This window comes from Dromiciops gliroides, chromosome 2, assembly GCF_019393635.1.
Source record: "Dromiciops gliroides isolate mDroGli1 chromosome 2, mDroGli1.pri, whole genome shotgun sequence".
NCBI classification, from domain to species: domain Eukaryota; kingdom Metazoa; phylum Chordata; class Mammalia; order Microbiotheria; family Microbiotheriidae; genus Dromiciops; species Dromiciops gliroides.
Genome location: NC_057862.1, coordinates 80031708 through 80052469, shown reverse-complemented (window position 1 = coordinate 80052469; position 20762 = coordinate 80031708). Strand labels below are relative to the sequence as shown.

At 40.2% G+C, this 20762-nt stretch overlaps 1 protein-coding gene across 3 annotated transcripts in view; it reads left to right on the top strand.

The window, feature by feature from the left end:
- Positions 1–1245, top strand: part of LGI1 (leucine rich glioma inactivated 1) — a 51923-nt gene extending 50678 nt beyond the window's left edge. For all 3 annotated transcript variants that reach the window (XM_043984274.1, XM_043984276.1, XM_043984275.1), the window contains one exon: positions 51–1245. In XM_043984274.1, the coding sequence (XP_043840209.1) occupies positions 51–886 (836 nt within the window). In that variant the 3' untranslated portion in view covers positions 887–1245. The remainder of the gene's footprint in view (positions 1–50) is intronic.
- The last annotated feature ends 19517 nt before the right edge of the window (positions 1246–20762 follow it).

Sequence of the window (20762 nt, the reverse complement as noted above, 5' to 3'; positions counted from 1 at the left end):
ATTCCTTGGTTCCAAGGATGGTACTAATCCTTTATTTATCTTTTTCCCAGGAACATCTACTGTAGTATGCAAGCCTATAGTCATTGAAACTCAGCTCTATGTTATTGTGGCCCAGTTGTTTGGAGGGTCTCACATTTATAAGAGAGACAGTTTTGCAAACAAATTCATAAAAATTCAGGATATTGAAATTCTCAAAATCCGAAAACCAAATGATATTGAAACATTCAAGATTGAAAACAACTGGTACTTTGTGGTTGCTGACAGTTCAAAAGCTGGTTTCACTACTGTTTACAAGTGGAATGGAAATGGATTTTACTCCCATCAATCATTACACCAGTGGTACAGAGATACTGATGTGGAATACCTGGAAATAGCCAGGACACCTCAAACGGTCAGAACACCTCACTTGATTCTATCCAGTAGTTCCCAACGTCCTGTAATCTACCAATGGAACAAAAGCACAAAATTATTTACTAATCAAACTGATATCCCAAACATGGAAGATGTGTATGCAGTAAAGCACTTCACAGTCAAAGGTGATGTGTATATTTGCCTGACAAGATTCATTGGTGATTCCAAAGTAATGAAATGGGGAGGATCATCATTTGTGGATATACAAAGGATGCCATCCCGAGGATCCATGGTATTCCAACCTCTTCAGATAAATAATTACCAATATGCAATTCTTGGAAGTGATTATTCTTTTACTCAAGTGTATAACTGGGATGCAGAGAAAGCAAAATTTGTAAAATTTCAAGAGTTAAATATACAGGCCCCAAGATCTTTCACTCATGTGTCTATTAATAAGCATAATTTTCTCTTTGCTTCCAGTTTTAAGGGACGTACACAGATCTACACACATGTCATAGTTGATTTAAGCGCATGACACGTTCAGCTCTGTGGCTGCAGTCAAAAACTCTTTCCAATTAAGTGGACAGGATGAGCTAAGTGCATGATGACTCTTCTAATCATACTTCCAAATGAATGCCTTTCAAAAGTCGAGATTGCTAGAGCCAAGCATTACCAGTATCTTCATCTTTAACTGTCAGGTCTAGTGGTGTTGGAAGTTACCTTTTACATGACAGATTTAAATTGTTTAACTGGGCTTTGCCTTGACAATATGTAAATATGTGTGCAATGGCATCTGTCATTATGAGAAGAAATATTAATATGTACTTTTCTGTTTATTTATTCATGTGTTCAGAAACAACTGCCAAATAAAATGTTTACATTTTCTCTTTCACATTCCAAATGTAATTATTTACAAGATTTATGGAGATTATAGTGTCTCACACATAGCAGTTACTCAAAAAAAAATGTGTTGAATGATTGAATGCAACATGTTATCCGTGACATGTTGAGGGAATATTCATAGCCTAGGGCTATATTTTTATTGAGTGTTTCTGGTATTAATATTGAATTCCAAGATAAAAATAGCAGCACCAGCTATCAATAACTTAAGAATAGCTCAAGGTTGTTTAGAGTTCAATGTCACAAGCTGCAGAAGAACAAAAGTTTAAGATGTGGTAGAAAGCCTGATTCAGCTGACACCAAAAGAACTTTCAGGTAGGAGGGCAGGTTGGGCTATCTCTAGTGAAAAACCACAGAAGGTGACCTGGGTAATAAATAATATGATAATAATAAATAAATCATAAATAAGCTGTTTGAACACAGGGCAAAGAGGGTTTATTTCCCATCAAGAGAAATCATTAATGCTAAAACAAAGTCTTAAAAAAGTGGTATCAGCAGGAATGTATAAAGCTTTACAAGGAAACCCTGTCAAAGCCAGAACAAAGACTTTAACCTGGCTAACTTCTGAATACCCCTTCTATATCCTTCTTTGGTTAAAAATCCTCTGCCCTGACAAGTTAAAACAGGATGTTTCAAAGCACACTGGCCTATATTCCACATTCTAGAATTCTCTGGGGATCTTGGAAGACTTCACAATTTAAGATAGCTAACTCAATAAAGCAACTATTTTTCTATTTCACAAATATCTCCCCTAGTACCTTACACTCCCTCAAAGATTCTAAAGTGGTATCTAAAATCCTTTCTTTGGTGTCCTTATCACAATTTTTAGTCATTTCTAAAATTATCAGTCCTTTTTGAGAGTCTAGGCCTCCCATAACTGGTTGGACCTGGTGCTTACACTTACCTCCAAGATATAATTATACAATATACCTTTTGTCTCATGCCTGCATTGGTAATTATAACAGCAGAGAAAGTTAATCCCTAAACACTAACTCACTCACCCAAAACCCCTTTCCCCATGTGCCACCATATTCTGCACAACCAACCCAAGGGCTTAAAATAGAACTCAACTCTTCTCTTCCCCCACTCCTCACCCACATTCCCTCTGCAATGAAAAACCAAAAGGCAAAGAGGCTTGCTCTGTCTGGGAATGAAGTGTGGAAGTACTCTTGGCTGCAATAAAGTACAGTCAGAGAACAAACTGAGGCAGAATGCCAGAGTGTGACATTGGCTTTGAGGTTCAGCCTTCATGTTAATAGCTATTAAGGGGGAATGAGTCAGAAAATGAGTAACAGTGGAATATAAGGCACAAAAATAACTAAATTACTAAATCTCAGGAGGAAGACAACTCAGTTAAAGAGCATATGTAGATAAACCAACAAGGAAGATGTTAATAACAGAAGAGAATATGTAGGTCAGCTAAACAAGTCCAGATCAGCTAAACAGGTTGAGAAAATGAATCCACACCTGATGAGGCAGAGAATCTTGTGAATTTCCAAGAGAGTTTATGAATGGTTTTAAAAAGAAATAAAAATTGTGAAAGCAGAATTTAAATTCTGAACAGCATAAATAATCAATAGAATAGCAAAACTTGAATCCATGGTGGCAAACTTTACCAAAACAAAGGGGGTGGGGTGGGAATATCAGAATTCAGCTTGTTTTGCCCCATTGAAGTTTTGCCTTGGGAATATCAGCTTGTCTCTAATTCTCTACAGGATATTTAAAAGGGGCCCTCAGCTCCCAGACAATTAATTACTCAGGCTGACAATATGCCAAATAGAAGATAAACTTTATTTCATCTGAAAAAAAAGTGTCACACAAAAGACTCACACCCAAACCCATGAACAGACAAAATAACTCTCCTTCCCTTACTTGTAGGATTCCATCTTGTCAAGGGAACTATACTCTCCTCTTGACTCAGTATTACTTTGAGTAAACTCCATAGAAAATGGATGGCACCAGAGGGTTGATTACTCTCCCCCTAATATGTTCATATAACTCTCGGTAGCAATAAAGAACAAGAGTCAGGTTCATTTCTAGGCATCATTGACTCTGTCTCTCCTTTCTCTTCAACTCCAAACTCCTGCTTGGCTCCAGTTTTCTCTTTGGTCCTGAAGCTAGGCATTATCCAGTAACTATTATGAAATTTGCCCATGATATAAATCTTTTGTTTTTGGTTTTGGTTTTTTGGTTTTTGCGGGGCAATTGGGGTTAAGTGACTTGCCAAGTGTCACACAACTAGTAAGTGTTAAGTGTCTGAGGCCAGATTTGAACTCAGGTCTTCCTGAATCCAGGGCCAGTGCTCTATCCACTTCACCACCTAGCTGCCCCCCATGATATAAATCTTAAAGGCATAGCTAATGCACTGGATGGAAACGAGCTCAACTTGGCTAATTATTTTCCATCTCTGAACCTCAGCTTCCCCACCTGTAAAATGAAGTTGGATTTGATAAGGCCATAGGGCCTTTTGAGGACTAACATCTATCACCCAGAACTGACCAAAATACTCTCAGATATGATTGAGTCATCAGATGGTACTTCTTCCATCATCATAAAAGGCAAGTAGAACATTGAGAGATCAAGGGACAGCATGGTTCCTTAGGGTCTCTTGGTTTACCTGCTGAAGAATATCTCAAGTATGCTGATTTCAAATGTAGTATTACAAAAAAGACTGTGAGATTTGGGTTCTGTTGCTTGATCTATTATTAATTAGACATGAGACAGAGAGATCTCAAGGCTGGGAACACTGGGCCATCTCTAATGATGTGAAACTTAATAGGGATAATTTTGAACTACTACACTTGCATTTCAAAAAATTTGACTTCCTAAGTACAAAACAGGGACAAGAATGCATGACTACATGGTAATTTGTCTGGAAAAAAAAATCTGAAGGTTTTTGAGGATTTTTCAGGCTTGTTGTGAGACAAGAGCGTGATCTGGCAACTGAAAAAGTGAATGCAGTCTTGCATTGCATCCTAAGAAGCATAATTTCCAGGAATAAGGAGATCTCATTCCACTGTACTCTGCCTCATCAGAATATAACTGGAGGACTGTGTTTGGCTCTGGATGCCACAATTTAGGAAGGAAATTAATCAACTGGAGAGCATCCAGAGGAGGTTCAACCAAGATGGCAAAGGGCCTTGAGATCATGCCATGTAACGATCAAATGAAGAGAAGAGAAGATTCAGGAGGGATATGAGAGACATGTTCAAGTATCTGAAGGGCTATCCTGCAAAAGAGGCTTGTCCCCAGAGGGAAGAACTAGAGACAATAGGTGGGAACTATAAAAAGGTAACCTTGGGCTTCACATGAGGAAAAAGAATCATTCTTAATGATTCATGAAATAATAATTCTTAATAATCAGAGCTATCCCAAGGGGCAGCTAGGTGGCGCAGTGGATAGAGCGCTGGTCCTGGATTCAGGAGGACCTGAGTTCAAATCTGACCTCAGACACTTAACACTTACTAGCTGTGTGACCCTGGGCAAGTCACTTAACCCCAATTGCCTAAAAAATAATAATAATCAGAGCTATCCCAAAGTGGGAGGGGCTGCCTCAGGAGGTGACAGGTTTGCCCTCAGTAGAGGCCTGTAGGCAAAGAATAAATGACCATTTTATTTGTTGGTGTGTTTTTCAGGTATGGATTAGACTCTTCCAGCTCTGAAATTCAGCGATTCCTCCTTTTCTCTCCAGAAGTGCACCTACTATGGGCCTCCTATTTGTGAGCTCCTCAGTGTCCACATGACCAATATTTTGGTAGTGTCTATTGTTAGTATTGTACTCCCAAGTTTCATTACTGTACCACAAGCAAAAAGTTCCAGAGAAGGGCCTTTGCTCTTCTGTTAACTACAAAACAAATTGATCTCTTATCTAGGAAAGACCCCCTCCTTTCAGATGCAGTATCAGCCTCTTGCAAGATATTTACACCAACAGAAAAAGCACCAAGAGACCAAGGAACGCCATGATTCTTTTTTTCTTTTCTTTTCTTTTCTTTCTTTTTTTTTTTTTTGTGAGGCAATTGGGGTTAAGTGACTTGCCCAAAGTCACACAGCTAGTAAGTGTTAAGTGTCTGAGTCTGGATTTGAACTCAGGTACTCCTGACTCCAGGGCCAGTACTCTATCCACTGCACCACCTAGCTGCCCCGCCATGATTCTTTAGGCTTCTGTGACTTACGTGTTACAGAATATGGAAATTGGGTTGATTTTCCTTTCTTTGAGCAGAACTTTTAGTAGCAGTACAAGCGTGAAGTTATAGAAAAAAAAAAAAAGAATGAACTCAAAGACCTGGGTTCTAGTTCCTGCCGTGTGACCTTGGACAAGTTACTTTCCCACACTGAGCCTCTTTCCTCAGCTGAAATATGAAACGGTTGAACTAGGTAACGTCCAAGGACTTTATAACATTATATGATTCTGTGATCATAAATGCAGTTAGAAGAGAGGTTAAAGGTCCAACCACTGCATTTATAGATAAGGAAACTGAAGCCAAAGGGATTAAAGGGTGTTGGCCAAGGGCACACCAGTAATAACTTAACATCTTAGATATGGAGTTGTGATATAGAAATGCAGAGGACATGTAGTCCAACCCCTTCCTTTTACCATGGAGGAAAGTGAGGTCCAAAGTCAAGCAACTTGCCCATGGTCTCATTAGTAATAAGTAACAGAGGGGCAGCTAGGTGGTGCAGTGGATAAAGCACTGGCCCTGAATTCAGGAGGACCTGAGTTCAAATCCAACCTCAGACACTTGATATTTACTAGCTGTGTGACCCTGGGCAAGTCACTTAACCCTCATTACCCCACTCCCACCCCCAAAAATTAAAAAAAAAATGTAATAAGTAACAGAGCCAGAATTTGAAGTCAGTTGCCCTGATTTTAAATCTAGCATTCTTTTCACTTTACCACATTGTTATCTTGATATAGAGAAATATCATATACTTAAAGTTAAGATCAGTTGGTATCAGTCTATGGGGTTCTCTAGTCAAGAAGGTTTCTCAAGTTCCTGGTTAGAGGTTCAAGGCAAATCTGTAGCCTTCATGTCACACATCTTTGGCACCAGGACTACATTTAAGAATTTGTGCTATTTCTTTCTTTCTTTCTTTCTTTCTTTCTTTTTTTTTTTTTAGTGAGGCAATTGGGGTTAAGTGACTTGCCCAGGGTCACACAGCTAGTGTTAAGTGTCTAAGGCCGGATTTGAACTCAGGTCCTCCTGACTCCAGGACCGGTGCTCTATCCACTGCGCCATCTAGCTGCCCCAAGAATTTGTGCTATTTAAGACCCAAGTATCTTTAAAACATATTATTGTCTCTTACCAAAAGTCAACCAAGTCAACCTGAAGGAGTTTCCCAGGATCATGTTTGACATTTGGCAAGATATATTTTTTCCAATCTCATCCATTATTAACAAATAGTAACTACAATATTTTCTAGGTACATTTTAAGTTGTCTTCTCAAACATATCCTGTTGTAAAATATTTAAACTGATGTCACCTTGTTTTAAAATTAGATGTTTCCCTCAGTGCATACTACTACTGGTGGATTCTGCAGCCCCATGACCCGAAGGGAATAAGACTGATACCGCTCAATCATTTTCCTGTATTCTACAGGACATATTTTAATTTCTGACTGATCTTCATCAAGCAAGAGCAGTGTCAGCCACCTTTTGTCCTACTCACCTTGAGGTTAGAATTGCAGAGTGAAATCTTAGAAACTCATTTGCAAACAGGTTTTTCCTGACTCAGCTTTTTCCCTAGAATATCCCATTACCCACTATGATTTGTTATGGGTAGCCTGCAAAGATCAGCTTTAAACGTGAAAACAAAATAGGGTGAGGGAGTGATGGCTTTAATAACCACATTGAGTTAATCTGATTGCTTTTTCTTTTGTCCAGCACTGTATTGCATTAGATAGGTTTCACTTTCCCATGGTTGGTCAGAGGTATTCTTTATAACCCATCTCTCACCTTCCTCATGAGCTGAATGTGGCCTGTGACCACAGAGATCTCTTCGCTACCCCCAAAGGGACACAGCAGAAGATACACGATCAAGAGTGAGCCCCTCAGGGGGTCACCATATTGGTATGGGACCAAGTGTGGACTCCTTATTGACTTTAGTCTGAAAGCTCCCAAACTTAAGAGGTCTACCAGCCTTGGCTGCTCACCAAAACAGGGATTATAGTCATGGGTCACCACACCTGGCAAGGAGTCAACATTTTAATGGGGGAGACAACAGGCAGAATGTTGTACATATAAGATATATCCAACATTAATAGAAAGCAATTTCATAGAGAAAGCATTACCAGTGGGATAGTGAGAGGAAGCTAGAAATAGCAATTATAGAGTACAAATGTAAGTGGCCCTTTGAGGAAAAGCATTTTGTTCAGGTTTAGGCTGAAGATGCTCAAGCAGTATTTGGTAGGTTGATGTTCAGTGGCAGTGGCATTTTACTATACCAAATGGGAGTGGATTCTTCTTAGCCAGAATTCACAAGGCCAGTCCTCTGCATTGAGAATGGGCTTGATATTCTTATCAAGACCAACTGCAAAAACTGTTCCTTCTCCATTTATCATGAAGTTATATTTGCACTTGTTTTCACCACAAAGCTTGAAAAATACACCCCCTTCTATGTCTCCTAGAAGACAGCATGATGGGGCTCTGAGGGGGGCTCTTTCTGTTGGCTCATGCACACACCCACACACGTTTGACACATTTTGTACTAAAGTTTCATGTACTAGAAATGTTTTCTAATAGAACACAGAACTTTGACTCATCGAGCTGGAAAGGATGTTAGAAATCATCGAGTACTACCCCATCATTTTTCAGGGACGAAAACTGAGGCCCAGGCACATAGAACGATTTACCCATGGTCATTAGCAAGTGATGGAGGACCAGAATCCAGGCTTCCTGACTCTCTGACCACTTCTCTTTCCAGTTCATGACACTATTGAAATTGATGACATGCTTGCTCTAATGTACCAGACAACTGAGATGTCAGAAAAATCGTAATAGATTTAAGGCTGAAAGGGACCTTGCTGGTCATCTTGTCCAATCTGTTGGTTTTATAGATAAGGGAACTCAGGTCACACAGATGTGTCCATAATCTTCCTAAGATCACCAGAATCAACTACTTCAGAGACCAACTTTAAACTTTAACCACAATAGCCATCTCCATTATAGAATAGAGGTAGTATTCTTCACCCCACCACCACACACCCACACCCCGCCAAAAATAGCAGATAATAATTTAGATTCACTTAGAAAGGGTCTGAGTTTGAATAGATCAACTGAATTTGAAATGGCCAGAAGAGCCAATGAACTCTCCTCCAGTTACAACCCATGACCCTTCCTTTGTCGCCAGCTACTAGAGTTACCATTAGGACATATAGGCTTGAATCCCAGCTTGGACACTTATTAGCTATATGACCCTTGAGCAAGGGACATAGCCAGGGCCCCAGTTTTCTCATTTCTCAGTTTTTTCTAATTTTTCATAAAATGGTAATAATACTTGCATAACTTACTTTTTGGGGTTGTCATAAAGACAACCTCAAAGCACTCTATAAATGTAAATTATTATTATTACTTTACACTCATAATAAAATACATGATGTCCAATGCTCAGAATATCCTGAGAAATTCAGTGGATGCCAGACATCCTTTTTCACAATACTGAAACTTGTGTGGGGGTGAAGTGTAAAAAATTTTGTACACATCCATCTGCTCAGAGGCTTCTCTGCAGCGGAGAAGAGAGAGCATGTGTGGTAACTGTATCCCTTTAGAGTACTCATCGGGGATTACACAACACGTTTACACAGCGAGACAGCCAAACCTACATTCATGCACCTGGAAGGGTCATAGGAGCAGTTAAACTCTGGTTCTTGCCAATCCAAAGAGTCACAGAGACACGGCTGCAGATCAGCCCAAGAATTCCAGAGGACCAGTGTTCGATACACTGTTTGAAGTCAGAAAAAGAGTGGATCAGAGGAGCTGGACTTAAAGGGTAGGAAGGCTTCCTAATCCCTGCTCTCCCAAGAATTCTGGAGTATCGGGGCAGCTAGATGGAGCAGTGGATAAAGCACTGGCCCTGGATTCAGGAGTACCTGGGTTCAAATCTGGCCTCAGACACTTGACACTTACTAGCTGTGTGACCCTGGGCAAGTCATTTAACCCCCATTGCCCCACAAAAACAAAAACAAAGAATTCTGGAGTATCTTCTCAGTTCAGTTTGACCTTTTTCTTCCTTATTGCTGTGATTATTGCTAAATATTTATGTTCGAAGACAAGAGTGACACGGCAGCCATGTGGGTGCTGTGCACAAGTTCATAGATCCTCAAACATAGCAGATGAAACAAATTCAAGAAACAAGGCCAAGTCCAGAAGCATGAATGTTACAAAGAGTTCTACATTTGGAGTCAAAAGAACTGTCTCCACCCTTAATATATGACTGCAGACAAATCACTTAATCACCTTCAACTTCAGTGCCTCATGTGTAAAATGAAGAATTTGTATTAGATCACTTCTTTGGTCTCTTTCTGGTCTAAATCTAGCTAGGTAGGTGGTATAGTGGCTAGAGCACTGGCCCTGGAGTCAGGAAGACCTGAATTCAAATCTGTCCCTAGACACTTAGTAGATCCACGACACTGAGCAAGCTGTTTCATTTCTGTCTGCCTCAGTTTCTTCCATTGTAAAAATGGTGATAATAACAGGACCTATCTTGAAGGGTTGTTGTGAGGATCAAATGAGATAATATTTGTGAAGTGCTTAGCATAGTATCTGACACACAGTAGGAACTTAACAAATATTTTTTCCCTTCTCTTTTCTCCCCTCTTCCGCATCTAAATTTATGATTCTACAAAAGTCCATTCCCCTAAATGATGCTAATAAGAATAAAAAGAGGGGATGAACTTAAAATCCAGAATGAAAGATTCGTATTTGGACCTAGTCAATGTGGGGATTTGTTTTGCTGGATTTTGCATATCTATTGTGAGGGTTTTTAAAAATTGTTCCATGGTTGGGCCACTAGGTGGCGCAGTGGATAAAGCACTGGCCCTGGATTCAGGAAGACCTGAATTCAAATCCAGCTTCAGACACTTAACACTAGCTGTGTGACCCTGAGCAAGTCACTTAACCCTCATTGCCCCATTCCCCCTCCCCAAAATTGTCCCATGGTGTGGGAAAGGCATAAGGAGAGATAAAAAACATTTTTAAGTAAACTTTAAAAATTCCCTCCAAAAAGAATAAACACGGGGCATCTAGGTGGCATAGTGGATAGAGTACCAGCCCTGGAGTCAGGAGTACCTGAGTTCAAATCTGGCCTCAGACACTTAACACTTACTAGCTGTGTGACCCTGGGCAAGTCACTTAACCCCAATTGCCTCACTTTAAAAAAAAAAAAAAGAATAGACACACAATAACACCATATAATAATAACAGATTCCTAGAGCACTTTCAGCCTCACAAAGGCTTTCTCTCACAACAATCCTCCTGTAGGGTAGGTAGTGAGAGTATTGTAATGTCTGACTTTAAAGATAAGAGACCCGAGGCTCAGAGAGGCCTTACCATACAACTAATACATGTTAAAATCAGGATTCCGAACCAAGTTTCCTGATTCTGCATCCAGTACTCCATTCATTATGCTATGACCCTAGAAATCTATAAGAACTGTCCTTCCATTGCTTTTTTGGAGATAACATATTATGCAAATCAAGGACTAGGAAAGCAAGCCCTCTAAAAGATGTATTTCAGTTATTTCTGACTCTTCATGACCCCTTTTAAAGGTTTTCTTGGCAAAGATACTGGAGTGATTTGTTATTTCCTTCTCCAGCTTATTTTACAGATGAGGAAATAGAGGAAAAGGGGGAAGTAGCTTACGCAGGGTCACACAGCTAGTTAAGTGTCTGAGACTGAATTTGAACTCATGAAGGTGAGTCTAAAAGATGAATAGTGTAAAATAAAATGTAATCTGGAAAATTATAAATGCAGGTAATTCTCTTGTAAGAAAGTCCCCATTAGAACTTTATGGGGGGAAAAAAACTAAACTTTGGTTGTGACAAAAGGCAGGCACTCTAAAACATAAAAGGGATGCCCTTTCAGATGTTAAGGAAGCATTCTACAATTTAGAAAAGGTCTGGGAGGCTTGAACAGCTCAACTATTTATGAAATAGCCAGCAGAGGCAATGAACTTTCCCTGAGACACAGCCTGTATCCATATCTTTATCCACAATCACTGATCTGTAAAATATGCCAATAGAAATCTGAGAAGGGTAACTGGCCGATGGCCAACATTCAGGGTAGGGTCCTGAATTGAGGGAAGCCACTTCTGAACCAGAAAGAACTGCAACTAGACCTCTCCCACCTCCTGCATGGAGGTGACACACCTCAGGGCTGAATTACTGATTCAAAGAAGAGGGGCATCCGCCCCTCTTAGGCGAAGGGTTACTGTCCTGGCTGGAAAAGCACAGCTACACTGTAATGCCCAGCCAAACCATAGACTGGAGGTGGTGATCACCACACTTGTTCATCAAAGACTGAGAGCCCAAGGAGTCCAACAGATTGCCCTTTTTTGGCAGAGATGCTATACATTGATTAGAGCCGGGAGGCTGTGATTTATCTGGGCCAGCCAAGGAAGCCACAGAACAGCTGCTCTTTAAGGAGCTGCCCAAGAGCAGAGTGACCTGCTCAGCCCTATACGTTAGCAGCTGTTCAGGGGCAAAGTGACCAGAAGCTGAGCAAGCTGTGTGGTTCAGCCCAGATGAAACTAAATGATCCACTCAGAGTCTATTCCCAGCAAGGAGCAAGCACAGCTGAGCAATGAGATGTCACTCATCCATCACCAACAGCCCACGTCAAAGTGAACTTCTTGTGAGAAGAGAGATGTAAAGGGCATGCAAAGGAGGAAGAAAGGACATTAAAGTCCTGATGTTCCATAGTTGTGTTGTCTTGGCCATGAATATTCCCTACACGAGTGCCTCATTACCCTTGTACTTGTAAGTTCATTCCCACTTCTTCCTCCCTCCACTGACTCTGCATGTGATTATGGGAGAGTTTGCCATAAGTATATGTGTTGGGTGATATTTTGGAACTACCATTCTTGGTATACCATTTGAGCAAATGCTCTTCCTAAAAAGCCAGTCGAGTCTACTGGTTGCTTTTTTTTTTTTTTTTTTTGGTGAGGCAATTGGGGTTAAGTGACTTGCCCAGGGTCACACAGCTAGTAAGTGTCAAGTGTCTGAGGCCGGATTTGAACTCAGGTCCTCCTGAATCCAGGGCCGGTGCTTTAACCACTGCGCCACCTAGCTGCCCCTACTGGTTGCTTATTAAGGGGAAGAACACTGGTGGGTGCTTATGAGTTAGTGTTAGAAACATTGTCACCTTGAGGATTCCCTTTAGAACCTGAAGTAGCAGCTACCCCTCTGCAGACCCAACCTGCCAGGGCCAGTGTCAGTTGGAGGAATTTTGAGGACAGATAAGGAGAACTAGAAAGTAAATATTTCTAAGTGTTTGCTAATCTGATCCAAGGAAAAGAGTGCTTTGATTTGGCAACTTGAGTCATGCCAACTAGAATATTGGCAGGTATAACGACAGAGTAGATAAGGGTACATCAGGATATCCTGACTTGATGACACTAATACTTAAAATCATCTATTTCTCTTTATTCAGATTCTGTTCCAGCAATGTTAGTTTGGTTTTCCAAATACACTCTCTTCATAGGAAGTATTTGAGTTGACCAACCAATATGAGTTTCCCAGCTGGCAGTAGTTTCTCAAATTATGATTTACCAAACAACTGTCTATAAGCTTGGTTTGTATAAATTCATTTCTCCAAAATCTGATTATCCCTGGGCAAAAAATAATAGAACTGAGTCTCCAACCCTAAAAAGTTGAAGACCCAACCCAGAACCATGGGGCCCCACCAAAATCAAGATTCTACATGATGCCAACCTTCCCCATACATCACATAGCTACAGCTACAGCATCATTTGTGCTCCTGGAAGCAATGAGACATAGTAACTAGAGTGTTATACTTGGGCCCAGATGGAGCCTGGGTGCAAATCCTACCTCTGACACTTATGTACTGTGGAATAATGTGGAAGTCACTGAATTTCTCTGACCCTCCAATTTCTCTCTGTAAAATGAAACTAATAGTACCTATTAGAATCTCTCTTATAGGGTTGCCCTGAGGCTCAGATAAGATGAAGGCAAAATGCATGGCAGATTTTAAAATAAAAAACCATAAGATCAGATCCTGTCTAGTATACCATATCTGTAAGTCTACCTGACCTCCTCATGATTTCAGATTTAGAAAGAGAATATCTAAAGGGGGTGGAGAAAATGGGGTGCTACTACAGCTTAGCACCATTCCTGAGTGGCAAGGGATCCATTTTCTAGTAAGGGCTGAGCCTGTGATGAGAAGGTCTTTTAAAGTTAGCTCCAGCTGCATTTGCACATGATACAGAGCTTATTCCTGGACTCTACCCATTACGCCATGGGTGAGTTTGAGAGCTCATATTACAAGGTCTTTGGTAACAATGGAAACCAACCTTCTTTTCTCTGCCACTCTGGAGGGACTGCAACTGGAAGGGCACAAACTCAGGGAGATATTAAAGAACACTAATTATGGGCAGCTAGGTGGTGCAGTGGATAAAGCACTGGCCCTAGATTCAGGAGGACCTGAGTTCAAATTTGGCCTTAGACACTTGACACTTACTAGCTGTGTGACCCTGGGCAAGTCACTTAATCCTCATTGCACCACAAAAAGCCCCCACTAATTACTAGGGTAAAAACTCCCTATTAGAATGGTTCTAATCCTTTTTTTTTTTTTTGCCATGAACACCCTCCCATTGGACATCTGATGAAGGCAATGGACTTCATTCTCAGAATAATATCTTTAAATGCATAAAATCAAATACATAGAATTAGAAAGAAGACCAATGATACTGAAATATAGCTATTAAAATATGTTTATAAAAAAACTCACAGATTCCCCATGTTTAAAAAATGATAGGAAAACTACAAAGCAGTCTGATAGATATTAGGTTTAGACCAATATCTTACACCATATGACACAATCAGCTCAAAATGGACACAGGACATACATATCATAAAAGGTCATATCATTAAAAAGTAATTAGAGGAAGGGGCAGCTAGGTTTCGCAGTGGATAGAGCACTGGCCCTGGATTCAAGAGGACCTGAGTTCAAATCCGGCCTCAGACACTTAATACTTACTAGCTGTGTGACCCTGGGCAAGTCACTTAACCCAATTGCCTCACCAAAAAAAAAAAAAGTAATTAGAGGAGAATAGAAGGAGGTAGCATTTATAATGATGATGAAAGGGAGAATCATCTGCTAAACAAGATAAAAGTGATCATAAAAGATAAGATAGATAATTTCCGTTATTTAAAATTGACTTCCATGTCCCCCCCCCCTCCCTCTTCCCCTCAGGCTTCCTCAGCTGGGCCCTCTGCTCTCCCTGTCTCTAGACACAGAGCCTCTCAGGCTAAATAGGTCCTTATCTCTGGTTGTATTAACCATGTCATTGCTAGGAGGGTCCCATTTTCCTATTTCCCCTGGGCTTCCTGTTGACTCTTTATGCAGTTCCGAGATGGAAAACGTTGCTATATTACTTGACCTTTATTCTGTCTGGTACAAACTTCAGGGTTTGGTGGCAGTAAGGACGTGGGAGATGAGTAGCCTACCTTCAGTTTCAGGCAACCATCTTGGTCTGAAGTGTAGCATGGTTATTTTAGCAGAATACAGGGCCAGTATCAACTAGATGCGTAAGAAGAAGGAATTACTATTACTAGTTTCCATTACTAGTTAATTAGGCTGCCTAACTTCTGTGTCTTTAGGTAGTTTGGTATTGTTCATAGTGCCAGTCAGTCCCAGGTAACCCTCTGGGAAGAGCTGCCATTGCATGGCCTCAGCTTCCCAAGGAGATGTTTCCTCTCTGTTGCTTCCTCAGGCTGCTAACTAGAAGCCAGGCAGCTAGAAAAAAAGTATGCTGTGTTTGTTTTCCCTTCCCTGGGGGTTTAGTATTCTGTAATGGCACTTGGTTTCATCCCCAGATGGCAGGAGGTCAGTTTTCTATTAAAGGCTGAGTCTGTGACGTGAAGACCTTTTAGAAACAACCTTAGTCAATGCATCTAATAAAGCTCTTATTCTGCAGTCTGTAGCAGGGCATGATTGAGATCCTGCAAGAGAAAGGCTATAGCACTTGGCACCCATAATAAAGTACCAATTGCTTTTTTCACAGAGAGGATGACATCAAGACATTCTTACCTCATTACCATAAGAGGAGATCGCCCCTTATCCACCAACGTCTCCTCTTGACCCTCAGAAATATGATTAATATAACTTTTTAATGATATGGACCATCTCAAAATGTATTCCTGAAAAAAGAGCCTATTTCAGGCTGACCATCTCATCTCTTTGATAGAAAACAATGCTGAGGGGCAGCTAGGTGGCACAGTGGATAGAGCACTGGCCCTGGATTCAGGAGGACCTGAGTTCAAATCCGACCTCAGACACTTGACACTTACTAGCTGTGTGACCCTGGGCAAGTCACTTAACCCCAATTCCCTCACAAAAAAGAAAGAAAGAAAGAAAGAGAAAAAACAATGCTGAGATATGTCAGTAAGGTATACTAGGTGTTATATAATAGATGTCATGAGCACCATAGACTATACTAGTCAATCTCTTGTGAATTGCATTGACTAACCTGGAAGTGACCCAGTACAGTTTTATTAATACGAGGGGAAAGGAACTAGAATTTTAGTTCTGGCATCTTTCTTTGTGGGTACATTTGTACAGATAAATGCAGAGTATAAAAAGTTGACAGACTCTAGGATATGGGAAATTACCTAATTCACAAAACAATCCTTAATTTAACTAAAATATAGCATGTGGATTAATAATTTCTAACCTCAGAAAGCTGAAGGCCAGAACCTGACCACTTTTACCATCATAGCCATCGCGATCCTGCATTTCTGCTGCTCTTAGCATTCCTTTTAATATTCCTCAATGAGATATGCCCAATTGCTTATATAAAGTTTGTTTATTTCACCACAAATACTCAACACTAGTTCATATTCATTATCCCTATGCTATTCCAATGTCATCTTTGCTATTCGGTAGTCCTCGCTGTTTGAAACCTGGTTGTAGAAAATTCCTTTTTAACCTCTGAACGTCATTTTCCTCATCTACAATATAAATATTTTGGACTAGATGACTTCTGAGGTCCCTTTCAGCTTGAAATCTTTGATTTCATAACCCCTCCAGATCGAACATTCTATAGTTCTGTCCTTTTCTAAAAAGTCTGTAAGGACTTTACCTGGCTCCTGGCTGCACTCTCCACTCTGATGTGATGAAATGGTGTTTTATTTTCTGTTCAGAGAGCTATTCTGTTGTAAGGGACATTGGCACTTTAAACTTTCTGGATTCAAGACAGTTTTCAAAGAAGGCAGTTGCTAAGTGTTGCTAAGGCAACCTGGCTAAGAGGCTCATTAATTAACTAACAAGTATTGTATGTCCATTTAAGTAAAACACCAGAGTGGGGGTAATGGGGGTGGGAGGGGAGGAGAAGAAGGCTCAGATATGACTTCTGCCCAAAAATAAGGAAGGGAGAAGTAAAATGTAGAAATAACAGAAGGGGAAGCTTCCTCTAAACAGGGAAAGAAATAGATTTTATATCTAAAACCCAAGAGGGATGCTAGAGCCTTTTCTCTTGCCTTTTTTCTTCTTAGAAAGGATCAAGAATAGACATAGATAACTCAGAAAGAAGATACAGAACACAGATAAAGAGAGGTCTTGAAATTCACTGGGGAATTGGCTTCAGAAGCAGGTGGTATCACTGAACTGATATGGTTCTCGAATGTGGTAAAAATTATTTGTGGTAAAGATTAATATCGCAGTTTTAGCTGAATCATTTGGGAGGGGCCACACCTGGTCTACCCCGAGGTTATGTATGCTCCTGAGGTCAGAAGGAGGCCTCTCCATAGGTGGCTTTTGAAGGACCTCCCCTTTTGAGGGAGAAAAGATTGAACCCTCCCTGAAGGGAGGTGAGAGGGCACTTCCAGAATGCTAGCTCTGGAGGCACATCTGGAATGCTAGCTTTCACTCTTAGTGTGGCAACTGCTGACCTGGTGGCACATGCTGGCTCTCGGTCTGGTGGGCTGTTCAGGTGTTTGGTGAGTTTAATTATGGAAAACCCTAAATTCCTTTGAACTAGCTAAATTAGAAATGGCCTGGGTTTTGAATAGGTTAAGTTTAGAGTTAAGAGTATTTATCTGTATTTCTATTTTCCTATTTCCTTATCTTTGATTTTTATTAGCTTCACCTTTGTTGTTTAATTAATTCCCAAGTAATAAAATCTGATCCTTTTGTGAACTAAAGCTTAGAGGCTCCTTTCTTATTGGCCTGGGAGAAATATCTAAAAAGGGCAGTTCAGAGGGGAGGGTTAAACCTAAAAGGTCCCTCATATTTCCAGGACCCCAATATTAAGGCGAGTCACCCAAATAACGCTCCGTATATCAAATTTTAACCCTCACACTCAGTACCCGCAGTGACAGAGCTGATGGAGGAAGAGGGAATGGGGGGAGGGGAGTAAGTATTAAAGTAGGTGAGTGAAGGGGCAGCTAGGTAGCGTAGTGGATAAAGCACTGGCCCTGGATTCAGGAGGACCTGAGTTCAAATCCAGCCTCAGGCACTTTACACTTAGTAGCTGTGTGACCCTGGGCAAGTCACTTAACCCCAATTGCCCTACAAAAAGAAAAGAAAGAAAAGAAAAGGAAAAAATAAATAAAAAAAAATAAAGTAGGTGAGTGAATTGGAGCTGAGATTTTCTCCTTTAAGGTGAAGACAGGGTTAAAGGAGGGAAAGAATTCATTGGCATGGCAATTAAGAAATGAGAAAAATAATTGTAACGATTGGAATGATGCCACCTGCTGGAGACTTACTGTAGAAGAGTTTCACCCATGAAGCGAAGGTCTTTGAGGGCAAGACCAGGAGTCTTTTCTTTGGTGTCAGGAAGTGACGCGGGCTAGTGGGAGGAGGAAGGAAGAGACTGGCGCTGAGTCTCGGGCTCTTTCCTTTGGACTCTGGTGGAGAGCGGAGCTAAAAATGTGCTCTCCCTTTAATAGATAGAAATCTAGGCCTTTCTCTCTCTCTTTACCAAATTCTTGTTTTCCTTAATAAATGCTTAAAAGCCTAACTCTTGCTAAAGCTTATAATTTATTGGCGACCACTCATTAGATATTTTAGACAGTTTAGCTAGAATTTTAGCCCTTAACATAATAAAATAGCAGTTAAGAAACTAGAAAGATAATAAAAAAACAAATAGACCACAATTATATAGCACTTTAATAAAAAGTACTTTTCTCATAGCCATCCCAAGAGTTAGGTAGAAGATAGAGCTATCTTCAGAAATTTAATTTAATTTTTAAAGGTTTTTTTTAATTGCTTAGTTAAAGTTTAAATTTAAATTAAGAGATAGTTATTATGAAAAGGAAATTTCTGGGTATCAATGGCTGTTGGGGGGATGTGGGATGAGATAAGGAGAGGCCTCTTACAACCTGGTCCATATGAAAATGATTCCTCACTGCCACCTACTGTCATTGGATCTGAAGTGCATGAAGGCAATGGCAAAATAAGTTTTGTGACATGACCACTACTAAAAAAACTTTCCTTATCTATGACTGCTTCTCTCTCTCTTTTTTTCCTGAGCCAATGCCACTTCATTAAAGGGTCCAGGGCCCCCTTTAATGAAGTGGACCCCAGATCTTCCTCATGATCTGAGGCACCTCATTCTTCCAGGACCTTGTTCTTATAAGGTTTAATACCAGATCTATTACCTGGACATTCTAAAGCAGCTATACAAAGAACAGGATTCCACTGGTTGACACACAATGCATAAGCTAAAATAAATGGTATGTCAGCAGGGTCACGGCTTGGGCAAAGCAAGAAGTATCTCCACTGACTAGTTGGTCATGAGATGGTCACTTGCTCATGTTGGGCAAGAGAGAATAATCTGGAGATATGAAAATAGGTTGGAGGACTTTCCATGTAATTGAGTCACCTCCGCCACACTGGGTTTGGTCATCATGACAAGAAAAAACAATGGTGGAAGGCCTCTAGTTATCTTCCTATGGTTAAGCAAGTGAATTTATAATCTGAAGTTAACAGCTCTGAGGCCTAAGATATAGACATTATAATCACTATCCCTATGGAACCATATCAATTTGATTAATACTGATTGAAATAGAGTAAGGGTCCAAATGAATTATTTCTCACATTTCCTCCCTTAGTTCCACAGAAGACTTCAGTCTTTCTCTGGATCATTACAACCTAAATGCATAGAGGGCAGTCCTTCGTAGATGATGCAAAACCAGAAGGGGGTAGTCCCCTTACTGGGGTATGAAGATGACATTAGTGAAGAAGGAAGTGAATGCAACTTAAAACATGCTGATTAAGATTCATTTGATTAAGCTCATAATAAATCAAATTAATAATAAAATAAATTAAACTCATAATATACTAAATATACAATAAATGTTTGAATGCTTATTATATCTTTTTAAAAAACCAAATTCACAGGAAGCTAGATGGCGCAGTGGATAAAGCACCAGCCCTGGATTCAGGAGAACCTGAGTTCAAATTTGACCTCAGATACTTGACACTTACTAGCTGTGTGACACTGGGTAAGTCACTTAACCTCCATTGCCCCACCCCCCCAAAAAAATAATTCTCTAAGTGCTAGTCTACATTCTTTGCTTTGCTCTCTCCTGTTTCTGTACTCTTCTTTACCTGCTCCCTGCAATTCAAGGTCAAGTCTTCCTAATCCCAATTCCTCAGGTGCCTCCGTATCCTCTCTCCTCTATGTTCCCATCTCTGTATTATCCCCATTTCCACAATCTGTGTGACTTCTTACTTAAAAAAAAATAAACTGCTACCAATTCTCAACTTCCCAAATTATTCAGTCTCTGTCCTATATTCTCTGCATGGGTACTAGGCTCCTGCATTAATGTAAAAACCTTAGTCGTCTCCTAATTAGCATATCTGAAATTGGATATCGATAAAAATCCTACTTAGAGCAAACAGTTTTTCAGATGAGTTTTTATAACAGTTCTGTGCTTATTTATCAAAAGAGTACCTACAAAGTGGGCATGGTGGTTAGGATTTGCTTATCAAGGGCTGGTGATGATAGCTCAATATCATGTTAAAGTTAATATATTAGGGCAGCTAGGTGGTGCAGTGGATAGAGCACCTGCCCTGGATTTCAGGAGTACCTGAGTTCAAATCCGACCTCAGACACTTAACACTTACTAGCTGTGTGACCCTGGGCAAGTCACTTAACCCCAATTGCCTCACTAAAAAACAAAAACAAAAACAAATAAAGTTAATATATTAAATTGTAAGTAATCAAAATTCACAGTTTCAAATCAAATCCTCTTTTAAATTTTTCTTTGTACATTGAAATGTTCATGTTCATTGATGTTTGTTAAGTTCATAATAAAAAAGAAAAAAATTACTG